Source organism: Bos javanicus, chromosome 3 (assembly GCF_032452875.1).
Source record: "Bos javanicus breed banteng chromosome 3, ARS-OSU_banteng_1.0, whole genome shotgun sequence".
NCBI classification, from domain to species: domain Eukaryota; kingdom Metazoa; phylum Chordata; class Mammalia; order Artiodactyla; family Bovidae; genus Bos; species Bos javanicus.
Window position 1 is genome coordinate 95,726,541 of NC_083870.1, and position 17,328 is coordinate 95,743,868.

At 38.5% G+C, this 17,328-nt stretch overlaps 1 protein-coding gene across 4 annotated transcripts in view; it reads left to right on the plus strand.

The window, feature by feature from the left end:
- The window catches only part of FAF1 (Fas associated factor 1), a 498,425-nt gene that overhangs the window by 138,143 nt on the left and 342,954 nt on the right, over nucleotides 1-17,328 (plus strand). For all 4 annotated transcript variants that reach the window (XM_061412021.1, XM_061412019.1, XM_061412022.1 and 1 more), the window contains exon 4: nucleotides 7,610-7,815. In XM_061412021.1, coding sequence (XP_061268005.1) covers nucleotides 7,610-7,815 — 206 coding nt within the window. The remainder of the gene's footprint in view (nucleotides 1-7,609; nucleotides 7,816-17,328) is intronic.

The following is a 17,328-nucleotide window of genomic DNA, read 5'->3' on the forward strand; positions in this document are numbered from 1 at the left end:
CTAACATGAGTGATTGACTCTGAAACAAAGTGGGTGCCATTGATGGTGCTGTCACTGCTAGGATAGTGTTGATAGGTTCAGTGTGTAAACTCTAAGAACAGAATTTTGTGTGTGTACACACATGTTGTTACTGTCCTTGTTTCTGTTTACTGGCCATACAGCCATGGTTTGTTCTTCCACTGTTTTCTGTCAGTCAGTACCTCAAATAGTCAAGGTTCTCTACTTGGTGGGACATCTCAAACATTCATTCTTGAAGAGTTAGTATCCTCAGTGGACTTTTGAAGAAAATTGGTTATGCTGCTGCTGCTGCTAAGTCGATTCACTTGTTTCCAACTCTGTGCAACCCCATAGACGGCAGCCCACCAGGCTCCCCCGTCCCTGGGATTCTCCAGGCAAGAACACTGGAGTGGGTTGTCAGTTCCTTCTCCAATGCGTGAAAGTGAAAAGTGAAAGTGAAGTTCCTCAGCTGTGTCTCACTCTTAGCGACCCCATGGACTGCAGCCCGCCAGGCTCCTCCATCCATGGGATTTTCCAGGCAAGAGTACTGGAGTGGGGTGCCATTGCCTTCTCTGCTTAACTTTGGGTATACCCTAGAAAATAGCCCATTGCATGTAGCAACAGTCTTGATTTTTTTCCCTTGATTATCAGGAGATATCAGCTAGTATCTCCTCCTTTGTTGGCTGATTCAGTAACTTGAGGAGTATAATAACATGGCCAATTGGCATTCTCAAATTCTAACACAGTGGAAGTACTGTGGAAACATTACGTCCTGTGATCTCTGAACCACCAGATCCCAAAGTTGCAGGAAGCAAAAATTTGGTAAGTTATTAGGCATAATAAGTTAATACCACCACTTAATTCTCATACTCATTTTTTTCCCCTGGCAGTGAGACATATCACGATGTTTTGGTCCTTAATGTAAAGCATATACCATCCTTTAAACTTTGAGAACTGCTTCCATGGCAGCTCAGGAGGTAAAGAAGCTGCCTGCGGGGCAGGCGACCTGAGTTTGATCCCTGGGTTGGGAAGATCCCCTGGAGAAGGAAATGGCTACCCACTCCTGTTTTCTTGCCTGGGGAATCCCATGGACAGAGGAGCCTTGTGGGCTACAGTCCATAGGGTTGCAAAGAGTCAGACACAACTGAGCAACTGACACACAAACTATACCCAATCTGTGCCATAACTATCTTCAACCATTCCACTGTTAAATAGCTAGCTGTTTCTGGGTAATGGTATACATCAGTGATACCAGTGCTGAACTTCTGTTACTATGAAATGAGTTCCTTGGTTAGAACCAGTGTTGGATGGAAAGCCATAGATCAATGAGGCATTCCTTAAATCCATGAATGGTGGTGCTGGCAGAAGCATTGCTGTCCGAGAAGTCAACTATGTATCCAGAAAAGTGTCTTTTTAGATAGGAACAGATGACTGACTGCCCCCTCCATGGTAGAAATGATCCATTACCAGACTCCTGTGAATGGGGTTGTATTGAGGGTTCCATATTGGTCTCTCTTGTTTGCAGTTTAGGCAGTCTGTAGATTCCCTAGCCAGATGCAGACTTGGTGAGGGTAAGTTGATATTGTTGTGCCTAACCTCCACTCCTATTGGCGTGGCCAGATTGTACCTTAAAGTATTGAATAGTCCTGGGGTACAAATGAATAAAGCTCACTGACATCAGCAGAACAATGCCATTTTATCTGTATTGAGAGTCCCCCCTCCTTTTTTTTTGTTTTTTTAACTGGATAGCTTCCCTGTGGCTCAGTTGGTAAAGAATCTGCCCGCAATGCAGGACACAGGGGTTTGATCCCTGGGTTGGAAAGATCCTCGGGAGAAGGCAATGGCTACCCACTCCAGTATTCTGGCCTGGAAAGTTCCATGGACTAGTATCTGGGATTGCAAAGAGTCGGACACGACTAAGTGACTTTTACTTTCAGTTTCCTAGACAGCAGTCACCCAATAACATATTTTCACATTTTGTGTCCACACTAAATGATCCATTTCCATTCCTCTTCCTCAGACTCTTGTGTGAGTCAGTTTTCTTTTTATGTTTTCCAAGTTCTGATCAGCTGACCAATTCATTAACTACTTCATGTGATTCAGTATAGATTTGTATCTCAAGTTATTTCTCCGTCTAAATGAAGTGATCACCCTGTGTTACAACCTTAAGTTCTCCTCACTCTCACTACTGTCTTTTTTAAAAATTTCATTTAGTTATTTATTTTTGGCTGTGCTGCATCTTTGTTGCTGTGTGCTAGTTGCTTTCTCTAGTTGCTGTGAGTAGGGCTACTTTCGTTGTAGTGTGTGGGCTTCTCATTGTGATGGCTTCTCTTGTTGGGGAGCATGGGCTCTAGTCTCACAGGCTTCAGTAGTTGTAGCACGTGAGCTCAGTAGTTGTGGTACTTGGGCTTAGTTGCTCCAAGGCATGTGGGATCTTCCTTGACCAGGACAGAACCTGTGTCCCCTGCATAGGCAGGCAGGCAGATTCATTACCACTGGACCACCAGGGAAGTCATTCAGGGATATCTTTGATTAGGGTTGTAATGATGTTTCAGCAGTCTGTTTTTGGTTGGTACTGGCATATTAGACATAATCATTTTTTCCTTTCCCAGTCCAAATTTTTTCTTTCTCAGTTAGCTTAGATATCTCTTAGGCATTGATGGGAGTACAAGGGACAGCAACCAGCTTCTGACCCTGGACCCTGAAACTTCAACAAGGTGAAGGGCCCTGCATTTTTGTGGTGTGTATCTCCTAATGTCTAGCACGCCAGTGTATCTTACCAAAGCATCAAAATGCTTGCTGCTTTTGCTCTTCAGGGCCAGTCTGCATTGTCATCACTATAATGTTTTGTGGAATACCTGGGTAATCAAGATCTGTCCAGGCTAGATTATTATGACAAAGAGCAAGAGAGTTGATTTAATCTTCAGGAAAAGACAGTGAGGGCATATTGTTTACCCTGCTGAGAGGAAGCAAAATGCTTGTCATGGTGCTTGCAAATTAAAACAAAAAGTGTATGCAAGAGTTGTTCTTCCTGTTCTCTCCTCCTACCTAATATCCCTGATTTCATGGATCAGGAAGTCAATAGGAGCTATCTATCGGGATCTGGGGAAAAAACTGCAGAGTAGGTTGAAGAGAGTAAATGAACCTTGTGTGATTAGATTAGGCCAAAACTTCATTTACCACTGTAATCTTCCATTTTTATATTTCCAGGAGAATTAGTATTAGAGTTAGCATCTAGTAATCTCCTAAAGATCTAGATTTTCCTTTAATCAGTACACAAACCCTTAGTAAATAGCTACAGGTCTCTTAGGGGAATTCTTAGAGGAAATTTTACAATACTTATGGTGGCTTTCTTGCATTGTCTTTAGGGGACTAAGGACTTGACCCTCCAGTGTAGATATTATGGAAGTTAGGATCTAGGTTGCCAGATCTAGGTTTCTACTGTTTATAGATCAAGTAATTTTAGTCAACTGACTTTCAATTTTGTTTCTTAGAAGTGCCACATTCAATGAAGTACTATTAAAGATTTCTGCAGGTTGAAATCTTCTTATTCTTACGTTTCATCCATGATGTCTATTAACATCATTGCTTCCACCTTTTTCTTGTTGAACTCTGCTCTGTGACCTCTGCACTGTGGGATCCCATCATGCCTATTAGGGAATCTTTTTCAGTGGTGTCATTAGCCCTGGAACACCTGTCTTATTCCCTACCCACAGAAGACAGCTACTACAGAGTTTTTCAAGGATGTAGATTTCCTTCCTAATGTGTTTTTTCAATGCTTTAGTGCAGTATTCTCTGGGACCTCATGGATAATGTCATGGGATGATGTGTATATATTCAGGTTCTACATGATTAATTAACTCCAGCATTCATGTTTTTTTAAGCATCTTTATTTCTTCTACATTTTGCCAGGAAAGTTTGGGCATTTCATCCTCATTAAATGTAGACTCATTTGGGATTTAAGTTTCCTTCGGTCAACAAGAAAACTATTAGAGGTTCTTACAGCTGCTTAAGCAAACATATTATATTTGGCCCTATCCAAACTCTTTTTGTCAAACTCACTTCAAATTTATTTCCACAACTATTCCCTATGATTTTGCTGATATAATTTATCAAAATCTTATAATTACTTTTGGATATAAACTATCTTTTCTCAGTTAATATGTTGTACTTGTTTTTGTGGAGCATGCCTACATCCGACTTTCTAAGTAGTAAGGAATGGTGGAGGTAGGTTTTAAGAATAGGCATCAACTCAAGGGAACTGTCTCAGGTAATAGTATTAATAGTTTTTAAGCAAGAGACTAGTCTTCTTAACCATGAGGAGGAGCTATTTCTGCTTACAAAAGAGGCTCAGAGAGACTCAAGGGGTTCACAGTTCTAACCTTTATCTGAATCCACTCAGGTATCTGCATTTCCTGGGCTTCCCTGGTGGCTCAGCTGGTCAAGAATCCACCTGCTATGTGGTAGACCTGGGTTTGATCCCTGGGTTGGGATGATCCTCTGGAGAATGAAACAGCTACCCACTCCAGTATTCTGGCCTGGAGAATACAGTCCCCTATACGACCCCTGGAGAAGGCAATGGCAACCCACTCCAGTACTCTTGCCTGGGGAGTCCCATGGGCAGGGGAGCCTGGTGGGCTGCAGACCATGGGGTCACTAAGAGTTGGACACGACTGAGCAATTTCACTTTCACTTTTCACTTTTCACTTTCATGCATTGGAGAAGGAAATGGCAACCCACTCCAGTACTCTTGCCTGGAGAATCCCAGGGACGGGGGAGCCTGGTGGGCTGCTGTCTATGGGGTCGAATAGAGTCGGACACGACTGAAGCGACTTAGCAGCAGCAGCAGCATACGACCCCTATTCGGTCCATGAGATTGCAAAGAGTCAGACATGACTGAGCAACTTTCACTTTCATCCCCATTCCACATCTTAGGGCCTCACTCCTTCCACAACAGTGCCTTAACTTTCACAAGAGAGATTTAAAAAGCATGTATATTCAACTTTCACTATAGCTATGCAAGCTGAAAACTTAAATTCTGAGTCTGATTTTTAGGAGAATCATACCTTTGATTACAAGAGATAAGAAACTTGTTTAAAAGTGCCACTTCAGAAACTCTGTAACATTCTTAACATGAATGAATGGAATGTTAAAACTCCCTAGTGTGTCATTCTGTTCTGTAAGCTCTCCTTTGGAGTGAGAAGCAGTCTGCTCATAGTTCTTGTTATCATTATTACCACCATAATGGTCAGGTCAGATCATCATTTGGTTCCTTCAGGCACTTGTTTCAATAGTGATAGTTAATCATTATGCCAGTGCATGGCTTGGGTCACTAATATCCCATTTTCCGTTGGCAAGGAGCTAAGCAGTGCATTGAAGGTCAAGACCATAATCAAGGCAGTTCCTGAATCCTCTGTTTCCTGGGACACCTTCGTTATCAAGAAAATGAAACCGCACTCTAGGGTATTTTTAACAGAGGTATTCAGACGGTGAAGAATCCGCCTGCAATGCAGGAGACCCAGGTTCGATCTGTAGGTCAGAAAGATCCCCTGGAGAATGAATGACTGCCCACTTCAGAATTCTTTCCTGGAGAATCCCATGAATTCAGAATCCAAGAATGCTGTATTTTTGCCTGGAGAATCCCACGAGCCTGGTGGGCTACAGTCCATGGGGTTTCAAAGAATCGGACACGACTGAGTGACTAAGCACACAATGTAGGATCAGTTAAACAGGTTTGGAGGACTAAAAGAGCAAAAAAGTAAAACTGAAGTAACAGGTATAATCATTGCTTCAGGAAGTTACCACTTGAAGGTGTAAGAAATTAACAGAACTTTAAATTTCAGATGGGCTCTTTGGAATGGAGGATCAGACTTCTGTGGGATGTTTACTGTCTAGCCATTAACTGGTATCTCAGGGGGAATGACAAGAAGCTGATTGTAGGAATGCTGAAAAAAAGCACGCGACTGAAAGCTGCAGGGTGATGCTAATAGAAATGCATGTAAACAGGAAGAAGGAAATCTTTCTTGCCCTGCTCCTAGTTACTAAGTTCTATCTAGTACCTCTATTTGACAAAGTCTATCAGGAAACCTTAAAGAAAAAATATAATTTTGCAGAAATCTTAGCTCCGAAATTACAGAAGACTATACAGGGGTGAATTTGGAATTAAGAAACAATAAGTCAGTGACTAAGCTACTGTTTTTCTTAGGTTCTGAGACATTGTGACAACATTTAGATACCTGAAGTGTTGCACAGATTCTGTTCTTAGATATTAGAAACTCACTTTGGATTCCAGCAGTGACATTCTTCCTGCTTGGGACATTTTCTTTGTTCTCATGTCTTCCTTCCCACATTACTTTCCTTGACTGTAACAACTGGGAGAATGGATAGGTTTATGTCTTTGAATCAGCGATTACTTGAGTGCCTGAACTCAGTTAAGATCTAACCTAGTCATGTTAAGACTTTTTGACAGTGACCTACAGTGAGAAATATTTGGAATCCAAAACACATATTACAAATATGTCCCAGAATCAAAAGTTTTTTGAAACAATACTTAGTTCTAACTATTAAACATACTGATAATTTCTATTCTATTCTGTTCTCTTCTACTCTATTCTTAGTCTTATCCTAATTCTATTCTTTAAAATATGAAGTAAATATAAATATTTTCTCCTTAATTGTATAAACAAGGCTTAACCTAGCTTGTTTTTGGTCATTCTTGTCATTGTTCCTATTCGAGCCCCCCACCCATTAATTTACTTTAGCTTCAGGGTGAGAAGAAAAGTATTTTAGAACTGAGCTTATAGTTCTTATGTTGGAGAAAAGTTATACAATAATGATATTTAATGGGAGCATTTCTTATGCTCCCCCACTACTTTTCCTACTGAGGGGGAAAATAGTGACTATATATATATATATATGTATATATAAAATATACATTAAGTTAGAGAAAGAAATCCAAATTCTTTAGAATTATTTCTCCTCTCATTAGTTTGTTAAATGTGTATCTCCTGTGATAAAGTATTGAACTTGGCAGATGATACAGCCAATAAAAACACAAATGTGAGCTTCATAATTATTGGTAGTGGTGAGAAGTTAGAACTAGTCTGAGGTAGTAAAACGTGCTCTGAGTTGAAAAATATTCAATCTGAGATATGAAGGATAATTTAGCTAGAAGAAAGGTGAAATTTGGGGATGGGATGGGAAGGAAAGATTGTTCTTAGAAGGAATGGTTAAGGCTATTTGTTTATTTGGTTTAGGAATAGTAAAGTTTTCAGAATAGATTTTGTGGAAAATGTAGTTAACGACTGGGTAAGTAAATCAGAAAGAAAATACTGTAATTCACAAGAGTTTAAATGATGTTTTACCAACATAGTAAGAGCACAAGACAAAAAAATAATTGAATAATATGTGTGATACTACTATGAGAGGGAAAGTAAGGTGGCTTTCACTCAGTGGGAGAGATTTTGTGAAAGAATTAGAACTTAAGTTAGTCCTTGATGCACAGGTAGATAAATATGATGTGAAGAACAACACAAGCCAAGTATGGAGTAGATCTTTAGTGGTAATTTGTAGTGATTTGGTTGATGATAATGCTTTTTTGTCAATATTTCAGTGACTATGGAGGTGAGACTATATCAGGACCTGCATTTGATCCAGCAAGTCACCCAGCTCCAGCTCCTGCTCCCTCTTCCTCTTCAGCATTTCGACCTGTAATGCCATCTAGGCAAATTGTAGAAAGGCAACCGCGGATGCTGGACTTCAGGGTTGAGTACAGAGACAGAAATGTTGATGTGGTACTGGAAGACAGCTGTACTGTTGGTAAGGTTTTTCCTGCCATATAGCCTTCACAAATAAAAAATTTATTAGGTAAACATTCAGCTCATATTCTTTTCTTTTGAGTTGACTGCTATACCAAGAAGGAGAAAGAAAACCAGATTGATGTTGTTCCATATAGATTATTGTGTTCTAATTTTAAATACTGTCTTGAGATTGAGGTAAGTTTGAGAAGAAAGGTTTTTTGTTCTACATATACAGAATGGTATATAAAGCTGTTTCAGGGCAGATACCAACCAAACATCTCAGAGCTTAAAAAAAATAACAAAATTATTAAGTACATTGATATCAGACTTTTTAGCTGAAGTGCCCTCATTTTTAATACTGATTAATGAGAGATCAGAAATAAGACATTTCCATTACTTTCCCTCCCTGGCGTCTGAATAAATGCTTTAGCATCATTCTTTCAAAGGAAACTCAAAGTGTATGCCTGCCGTTTTAAGACAAACTTTACCAAAATTCTATAGAGAAACTATGTTGAATTCATATTTGATTCAGATTATTTGATCCATGTTTGTTGTAGAACCAGAAATTGTATTTTTATTTTAATAGAATTTTGCCTTAAATCTAAATTTTAGATATTTCTGAAATTTTGCTTTTGTTCATTTTTGGGGAGATTCTTATTTAATTTTATTAATTGAAGTATGTTAAGAGAAAAGCAAGGCTGTTATAATCAGATAGTTATTCCTTTACTTAAATCCATTTAGAAACTTTCCACTGTTTGGAGGATAAAATTCAAGTCTTTTAACATGGCCTGTAAGTCCCTGCTTGACCAGACACTGCTGCATTTCTAGTTTTCATCTGTTATCACTCTCCTTCTTACTCACCGTGCCCAACTTGTAATGGACTTCTTTCAGTTCACTGAATAGGTTATACCCAGTAAGGCATTTGGACTTGTTCTTTTCTTTGCCTAAATTCCTCCAGATATAAATGAGATATGTACATTATAGTTTTATTAACAGTAGCTACATTGTTGTACAGCAAATGTTTATAACTTTTTCACTTGTAGAAGTGAAACTGTATCCACTGAAAAGCAACTCCCCATTTTCCCCTACTGCCGAGTTCCCTGGCTGTTGTCATTCTATTTTCTGCTTCTATGAGTTTGACTACTTTAAATATCTTATATAAGTGGAATCATGCAGCATTTGTGTTTCTGGATTATTTCACTTAGTATGATATCCTCATGGTTCATCCATGTTGTAACATATTACAGGATTTCCTTTTTTAAAACTGAGTAATATTCCAGATGTTCAAGCTGGTTTTAGAAAAGGCAGAGGAACCAGAGGTCAAATTGCCAACACCCGCTGGATCATCGAAAAAGCAAGAGAGTTCCAGAAAAACATCTATTTCTGCTTTATTGACTATGCCAAAGCCTTTGACTGTGTGGGTCACAATAAACTGTGGAAAATTCTGAAAGAGATGGGAATACCAGACCATCTGACCTGCCTCTTGAGAAACCTATATGCAGGTCAGGAAGCAACAGTTAGAACTGGACATGGAACAACAGACTGATTCCAAATAGGAAAAAGAGTACGTCAAGGCTGTATATTGTCACCTTGCTTATTTAACTTTTATGCAGATTACATCATGAGAAACGCTGGGCTTGAAGAAGCATAAGCTGGAATCAAGATTGCCGGAAGAAATATCAATAACCTCAGATATGCAGATGACACCACCCTTATAGGCAGAAAGTGAAGAGGAACTAAAAAGCCTCTTGATGAAAGTGAAAGAGGAGAGTGAAAAAGTTGGCTTAAAGCTCAACATTCAGAAAACTAAGATCATGGCATCTGGTCCCATGACTTCATGGGAAATAGATGGGGAAACAGTGGAAACAGTGTCAGACTTTATTTTTGGGGGCTCCAAAATCACTGCAGATGGTGACTGCAGCCATGAAGTTAAAAGACGCTTACTCCTTGGAAGGAAAGTTATGACCAACCTAGATAGCATATTCAGAAGCAGAGACATTACTTTGCCAACAAAGGTCTGTCTAGTCAAGGCTATGGTTTTTCCTATGGTCATGTATGGATGTGAGAGTTGGACTGTGAAGAAAGCTGAGCACCAAAGAATTGATGCTTTTGAACTGTGGTGTTGGAGAAGACTCTTGAGAGTCCCTTGGACTTCGAGGAGATCCAACCAGTCCATTCTAAAGGAGATCAGTCCTGGGTGTCTTTGGAAGGTATGATGCTAAAGCTGAAACTCCAATACTTTGGCTACCTCATGCAGAGAGTTGACTCATTGGAAAAGACTCTGATGCTGGGAGGGATTGGGGGCAGGAGGAGAAGGGGACGACAGAGGATGAGATGGCTGGATGGCATCACCGACTCGATGGACGTGAGTCTGAGTGAACTCCGGGAGTTGGTGATGGACAGGGAGGCCTGGTGTGCTGGGATTCATGGGGTCGCAAAGAGTCAGACACGACTGAGCGACTGAACTGAACTGAATATTATATTGTGTGTATGTGCCATGTTTTATCTGTTCATCTGTTTATGGACATTTAGGTTATTTCCACCTCTTGTCTATTGTAAATAATGCTGTGGTGAACATGGGATTGCAAATATCTCTTTAGACATTACTTTCAATTCTTTGTGTGTGTGTTGGTTTATTCCTCTGTTTTTTTGTTTGTTTGTTTGTTTTTGTTTTCTGTATTTCATTTTATTGGAGTATAGTTGATTTACAATGTTGTGTTAGTTTTAGGTGTACAGCAAAAGTGATTCAGTTATATGTATATATATATATATTCTTTTTTTTTTAAGATTCTTTTCTCATATAGGCTATCACAGAATATTGAGTAGAGTTCCCTGTGCTATACAGTAGATCCTTGTTGGTTATCTATTAATATCTTATATATAGTAGTGTATGTGTATTCATTCCAGGGTTCTAGTTTATTGCCACCCCTCCCCATTCCCCCTTTGCTAACTGTTAGTTTGTTTTCAGTATCTGTAAGTTCATTTCTGTTTTGTAAATACATTCATTTCTTTTTTTAAAAAGTAGATTCCGCATATAAATGATATATGATATTTGCCTCACTTCACTTAGTGTGATAATCTCTAGGTCCATCAGTGTTGCTGCAGATGGCATTATTTCACACTTTTATGTGGCTGAGTAATATTCTGTTAGAGCTTCCCTAGTATCTCAGCAGTAAAAAAAATCTGCCTGCCAGTGCAGTGCAGGAGACGTGGGTTCAATCTCTGGGTCAGAAAGATCGCCTGGAGAAGGAAATGGCAACCCATTGCAGTATTCTTGCCTGGGAAATACTATGGACAGAGAATCATGATGGACTGTAGCCCATGGGGTCGCAAAGAATGAGACACGACTTAGGGACTAAACAACAATAAATATTCCATTGTATATAGGTACCATATCTTCCTTATCCATTCCTCTGTCAATAGACTTTTAGGTGTGTTCTTCTGGATTAATACCCAGAAGTGGCCTTGCTGGATCATATGGTATTTCTGTTTTTAATTTTTGAGCAGCTTCTATACTTTTTTGCATAGTGGCTGAACATTTTACATTTCCAGCAATAGAACACAAGTATTCCTTCTGATTTTTCCACATTACCAGTGCTTGTCATTTTCTGATATTTTGTTTTTGTTTTTATAATGACCATCTTAACATGTATGAGTGACATCTCATTGTAGTTTTGATTTATAGTTCATGATGATTGAGTATCTTTTTATATAGCTGTTGATCATTTGTATGTCTTTGGAGAAATGTCTGTTAAAGTCCTTTGCCAAGTTTTAAATTGGATTATTTAACTTTATTGCTATTTAGTTGTACATTTCTTTGTTTTGAATATTAACCCCTTAGCAGATAATGTAGTTTGCAAATATTTTTTCCCATTCTGTAGGTTCCTTTTACTCTGTTATTCCTTTTGCTGTACAGACGCTTTTTAGTTTAATTTAGTCCCACTAGTCTATTTTTGTATTTGTTGTCTATGCTTCTGGTGTCATATCCAATAAATCATTGCCAAGATAAATATTATGGAGTTTTTTCTTTATGTTGTCTTCTAGGAGTTTTGCAGTTTCAGATTTTTAACCCATTTTGAGGTAATTCTTGGGTATGGTATAAGATAAGCATCTAATTTCATTCTTTTGCATGTGGCTATCCAATTTTGCCCACACTATTTGTTAAAGAGACTCTTTATAATGTAGACTTGGTACCCTTGTCAATGATCATGTGACTTATGTGTGGGTTTTGTTCTGGACTTTATTTTATTCTCTTCTTTATGCAAGTCCTGGGCTGTTTTGATAACTTTGTAAAATTTCTTGAAGTCAGTAAGTGTGAAGCCTTAAGTTTCATTCTTCTTTCTCAAGATTGTTTTGGCTATTTAGGGTCTTTTGTGGTTCCATATGAATTTTAGTATTGTTTTTATTTGAGATCTTTCTACTCTTTAAAATGTAGGCATCTATTGCTAGAAACTTTCCTCTTAGCACAGCTTTCCATAAGTTTTGGTAATGTTATGTTCTCATTTGTCTGATGATATTTTCTACTTCTCTTTATTTCTTCTTTGGCCTATAGGTTGTTCAAGCATTACATTGTTTAATATCTACATATTTGTAAATTTTCTGGGATAGAGGACATATTAGGTGGTGGTGGTTGTTTAGTCACTAAGTCATGTCCACCTTTTGTGACCCCATGGTCTGTAGCCCTCCAGTCTCCTCTATCCATGAGATTTCTCAGACAAGAATACTAGAGTGGGTTACCATTTCCTTTTCCAGAGGATCTTCCCAACCCAGGGATCAAACCTGCATCTCCTGCATTTGCAGGTGGATTCTTTACCTCTCAGCTGCCAGGGAATCCTGCCATATTCGGTTACAAACAAGTTAACGGATTTAAGAAGACTCAAATCATACCACATATGTTTTCCAACCACAGTATAATGAAACTGAAAGTCAGCAGCACTTTCCTTTATGCTTTTCTTAAATTTATTATCTGTCCTGAGCATGTTCCATGTGTGCTTAAGAGGATGTGTATTCTGATGTGTATGCTGTTGGATGTTATGTTTTGTACATGTCTGTTAATTCCATTTTGTCTACAATTTTTGTTCAAGTCCTTATTGATCTTCTCTGTGGAAGTTTTATCCATTATTGAAATCCTCTGCTATTTTTGTGTTGTTATGTATTTCTCCCCTTGATTCTTTCCTTGTTTGCTTTGTAAATTGGGTTCTTTGATGTTGAGTACATATATGCTCATAATTGACATGTCCTCCTGGTGAATTGCTTCTTTTATCATTATATAATATTTTCTCACAACATTTTTTCTTTTTTCTTAGATTGAAGTATAATTGATATACAGTATTGTGTTAATTTCAGGTATGCAGTATAGTGTTTCAGTATTTTTGTAGATTATGTTCCCCTATAGATTATTAAAATGTATTGGGTGTAATTCCCAGTGCTGTACAGTTTATTTATTTCACGTATGCTGCTGCTGCTGCTAAGTTGCTTCAGTCGTGTCCGACTCCGTGCGACCCCATAGATGGCAGCCCACCAGGCTCCCCCGTCCCTGGGATTCTCCAGCCAAGTAGTGTGTTAATCCCATACTCCTAATTTTTCTTCCCTGGCTCCCTCTCCCCGTTTTTAGCCATAAGTTTGTTTTCTATGTCTCTGGGTCTCTTTCTCTTTTGTATATACATTCATTTGTATTAGATTTTTTAGATTCCACATAAAAGTGATATCATATATTATTTGTCTTTCTCTGTATTATTTCATCAAGTATAATCTCTGGATCTATCCATGTTTCTGCAGATGACAGCATTTCGTACTTTTTTATGGCTGAATAGTACTCGTGAATGTGTGTGTGTGTGTGTGTTTGGGGGAGTGGGCGGGAGGGATAGGGAGAGCGAGGGATCTCCTTCATCTAGTTGTCTGGTTTTGGACCATTTACACAGAATATCTTTTCTCATTCTTTCAGTTTCAGCCTGTATGTGTTCATGAATCTAGAGTCTCCTGTAGACAGTATATGAGCTTCCCAGGTGGCTCAGTGGTAAAGGATCCACCTGTCAATGCAGGAGATGCCTGAGACGTGGGTTTGATTCCTGTGTCAGGAAGATACTTTTGGCAACTCACTTCAGTACTTTGCCTGGAAAATCCCATGGACAGAGGAGCCTGATGGGCTATAGTCCATGGGGTTGCAAAGATTTGGACACAACTGAGCATACACACAATAGACAGCATATAGTTGGAGTTTGTGTTTTTAATCCATTTAGCCTGTTTGTGTCTTTTGATTGGAGAGTTTTATCCATAAACATTTAAAGTAATAACTGATAGAAAAGAACTTACTGTTGCTATTTGTTAATTGTTTATTTCTGTCTTGTGGCTTTTTTATCTCTTTTCCTCTTTTACTGTCTTTCTTTGTTGATTTTTTTTTTTTTTGGTAGTATCATTCTTTGATTCTTTTCATTTTCTTTTGTATATCTCCTTTAGGTATTTTCTCTGTAGTTTCCATTGGGTTTATATAAGACATCTTACAGTTACTACAATCTATTTTAACCTAACCTCAGTCATATACAAAACCTCTGCTGTTTTATTGTCTCCTCTTTTTGTTCAGTTCATTTCAGTTCAGTCACTAAGTCATGTTCAACTCTTTGCGACCTCATGGACTGCAGCATGCCAGGCCTCCCTGTCCATCACCAACTCCTGGAGTTTAGTCAAACTCATGTCCATTGAATCGGTGATGCCATCCAACCATCTCATCCTCTGTCGTCCCCTTCTCCCTCCTTCAATCTTTCCCAGCATCAGGGTCTTTTCAAATGAGTCAGTTCTTTGCATCAGGTGGCCAGAGTATTGGAGTATCATCTTTAGCATCAGTCCTTCCAGTGAATATTCAGGACTGATTTCCTTTAGGATGGACTGGCTGGATCTCCTTGCAGTCCAAGGGACTCTCAAGAATCTTCTCCAACACCACAATTCAAGAGCATCAATTCTTACGTGCTCAGCTTTCTTTATAGTCCATCTCTCACATCCATACATGACTAGTGGTAAAACCATAGCTTTGACTAGACAGACCTTTGTGGGCAAAGTAATGTCTCTGCTTTTTAATATGCTGTCTAGGTTGGTCATAACTTTACTTCCAAGGAGGAAGTGTCTTTTAATTTCATGGCTGCAATCACCATCTGCAGTGGTTTTGGAGTTCCCCCCAAAAATAAGTCTATTACTTTCCCACTGTTTCCCTATTTGCCGTGAGGTGATGGGACCAGATGCCATGATCTTAGTTTTCTGAATGTCGAGCTTTAAGCCATCTTTTCCACTCTCCTCTTTCCCTTTCATCAAGAGGCTCTTTAGTTCTTCTTCACTTTCTGCCATAAGGGTGGTATCATCTGCATATCAGAGGTTATTGATATGTCTCCCAGCAATCTTGTCCAGTATGTGCTTCATCCAGCCCAGCATTTCTCATGATGTACTCTGCATATAAGTTAAATAAGCAGGGTGACAATATACAGTCTTGACATATTCCTTTCCCGATTTGGAACTAGTCTGTTCCATGTCCAGTTCCAGCTGTCGCTTCCTGACCTGCATACAGATTTCTCAAGAGGGTGACATGCGTTGGATCATCAAAAAAGCAAGAGAGTTCCAGAAAAGCATCTATTTCTGTTTTATTGACCATGCCAAAGCCTCTGACTGTGTGGATCACAACACACTTTGGAAAATTCTTAAAAAGATGGGAATACCAGACCACCTGACCTGCCTGTTTTTGTTACTGATTCATAAATTGCATCTTTTCATATTATGTATACATTAACATATTTTTAGTTATACTTATTTTTTGCACTTTTGTCTTTTAACTCCTCTCTCAGATTAAGTGTTTTAAGTACCACTGTTAAAATATTCTGTGGTTTGTTTCTATGTAGTGTCTTCTTGTTGGAACTTAGAGTACTCTCTTTAGCATTTCTTATTAGGTTGGCTTACTGTTGATGAACTCTCTCAGCTTTTGTTTATCTGGTGAAGTCTTTATTCTGCCTTAATATTTGAAGGATAATTTTGCTGGCCATAGTATTCTTGTTTGGTGGTTTTGTTCTTTCAGAACTTTGAATATATTATTCTACTTTCTTTGGACTGGAAAGGTTTCTACTGAGAAATATTAGCTGATAGTCTTGTGAGGGTCCCCTTTATGTGACAAGCTTTTCTCTTGCTGTTTTCACATTTCTCTTTATCCTTTAATTGCCAGGTGACTCAGTCGTAAAGAATCCACTTGCCAATGCTTGAAACTCAGGACATGTGGGTTTGAGCCCTGAATTAGGGAGATCCCCTGGAGTAGGAAATGGCTATCCATTCCAATATTCTTGCCTGGAAAATTCCAGGGACAGAGGAGCCTGGCAGGCTACAGTCCATGGGGTTGCATAGAGTTGTACATGACTGAGTGAGCACACATGCACGCATTCACATCCTTTAATTTGACTGTTTGATTTTAATGTGTTTTGATGTAGATTTCTTAGGATTTATCCTTCTGTTATCTTTTGTGCCTTATGAATCTGAATGTCTTTTCTTTCCCATATTTGGGAAGTATTCAACCATTATTTCTTCAAATCTGCTTTCTCCTTCCCTCCGCAGCTCCCATTATGTGTATATTTGTCCGTTAATGGATTACCATAAGGCCTTTGGCCTTTCTTCAGTCTTTTTTATCTTTCATTTTATTTCTCTGGATAATTTCAAGTGACATGTCTTAGCACATAGATTCTTTTTGTTAATCAAGTCTATTGTTGAGCCCCTTTAGTGAAATGTTCAATTCACTTATTGTATTTTTCAGCTCCAGGATTTATGTTTGATTCTTTTTTATAGTTTTTATAATTTTTATACTTTCTGTCTCTTTGCTGATATTTAAAATGAGCTTGCATTTTTAAAATCACAAAACTCATCTACTGATATTGAAAAATAATTTTATTTATCTTTACAGGAGTATTATAATTAGAATTGATCATGCTTATTGCCTATACGTATTTTCAGTAATATTGCCAAGTTATCCTTGGTATATTAGGAGGGTATTAGCAGGCCTTTACTTTCTTAGCATAATGATGAATGTATTCACTGTAATTAGAGAAGTAACTCAGTGTCATATAATACTTTCTCTTTTAAATCATAAAATTATCTCAAGTTTTTATCTATTTTAAGAATACTAGAATACAGTTCTGTATTAAATAAATTTTAACTGCTCTTGTATAGCATGAGACTGAGTAGTTAATAGCGACTCTTTCAAATTGACCTTATTCTTTTTGTTGTGGGAGACCTGAGTTCTATCTCTGGGTCAGGAAGATCCCCTGGAGAAGAAAATTGCAATCCATTCCAGTATTCTTGCCTTGAAGATCTCATGGATGGAGGAGGAGCCTATGGAGGAGGTGGATTATAGTCCATAGTGTTGCAAAGAGTCAGACATGCCTGAGTGACTTCACTTTTTTGTTGTTGAAGTATTTGGGATATGGTGAAAGTTCATGGATATTTTAATCACTTCAACCACTTTTTATTGGTTCACTCAGTTGGAGTCAGTTTTGTGTCCCTGCTCATTTCA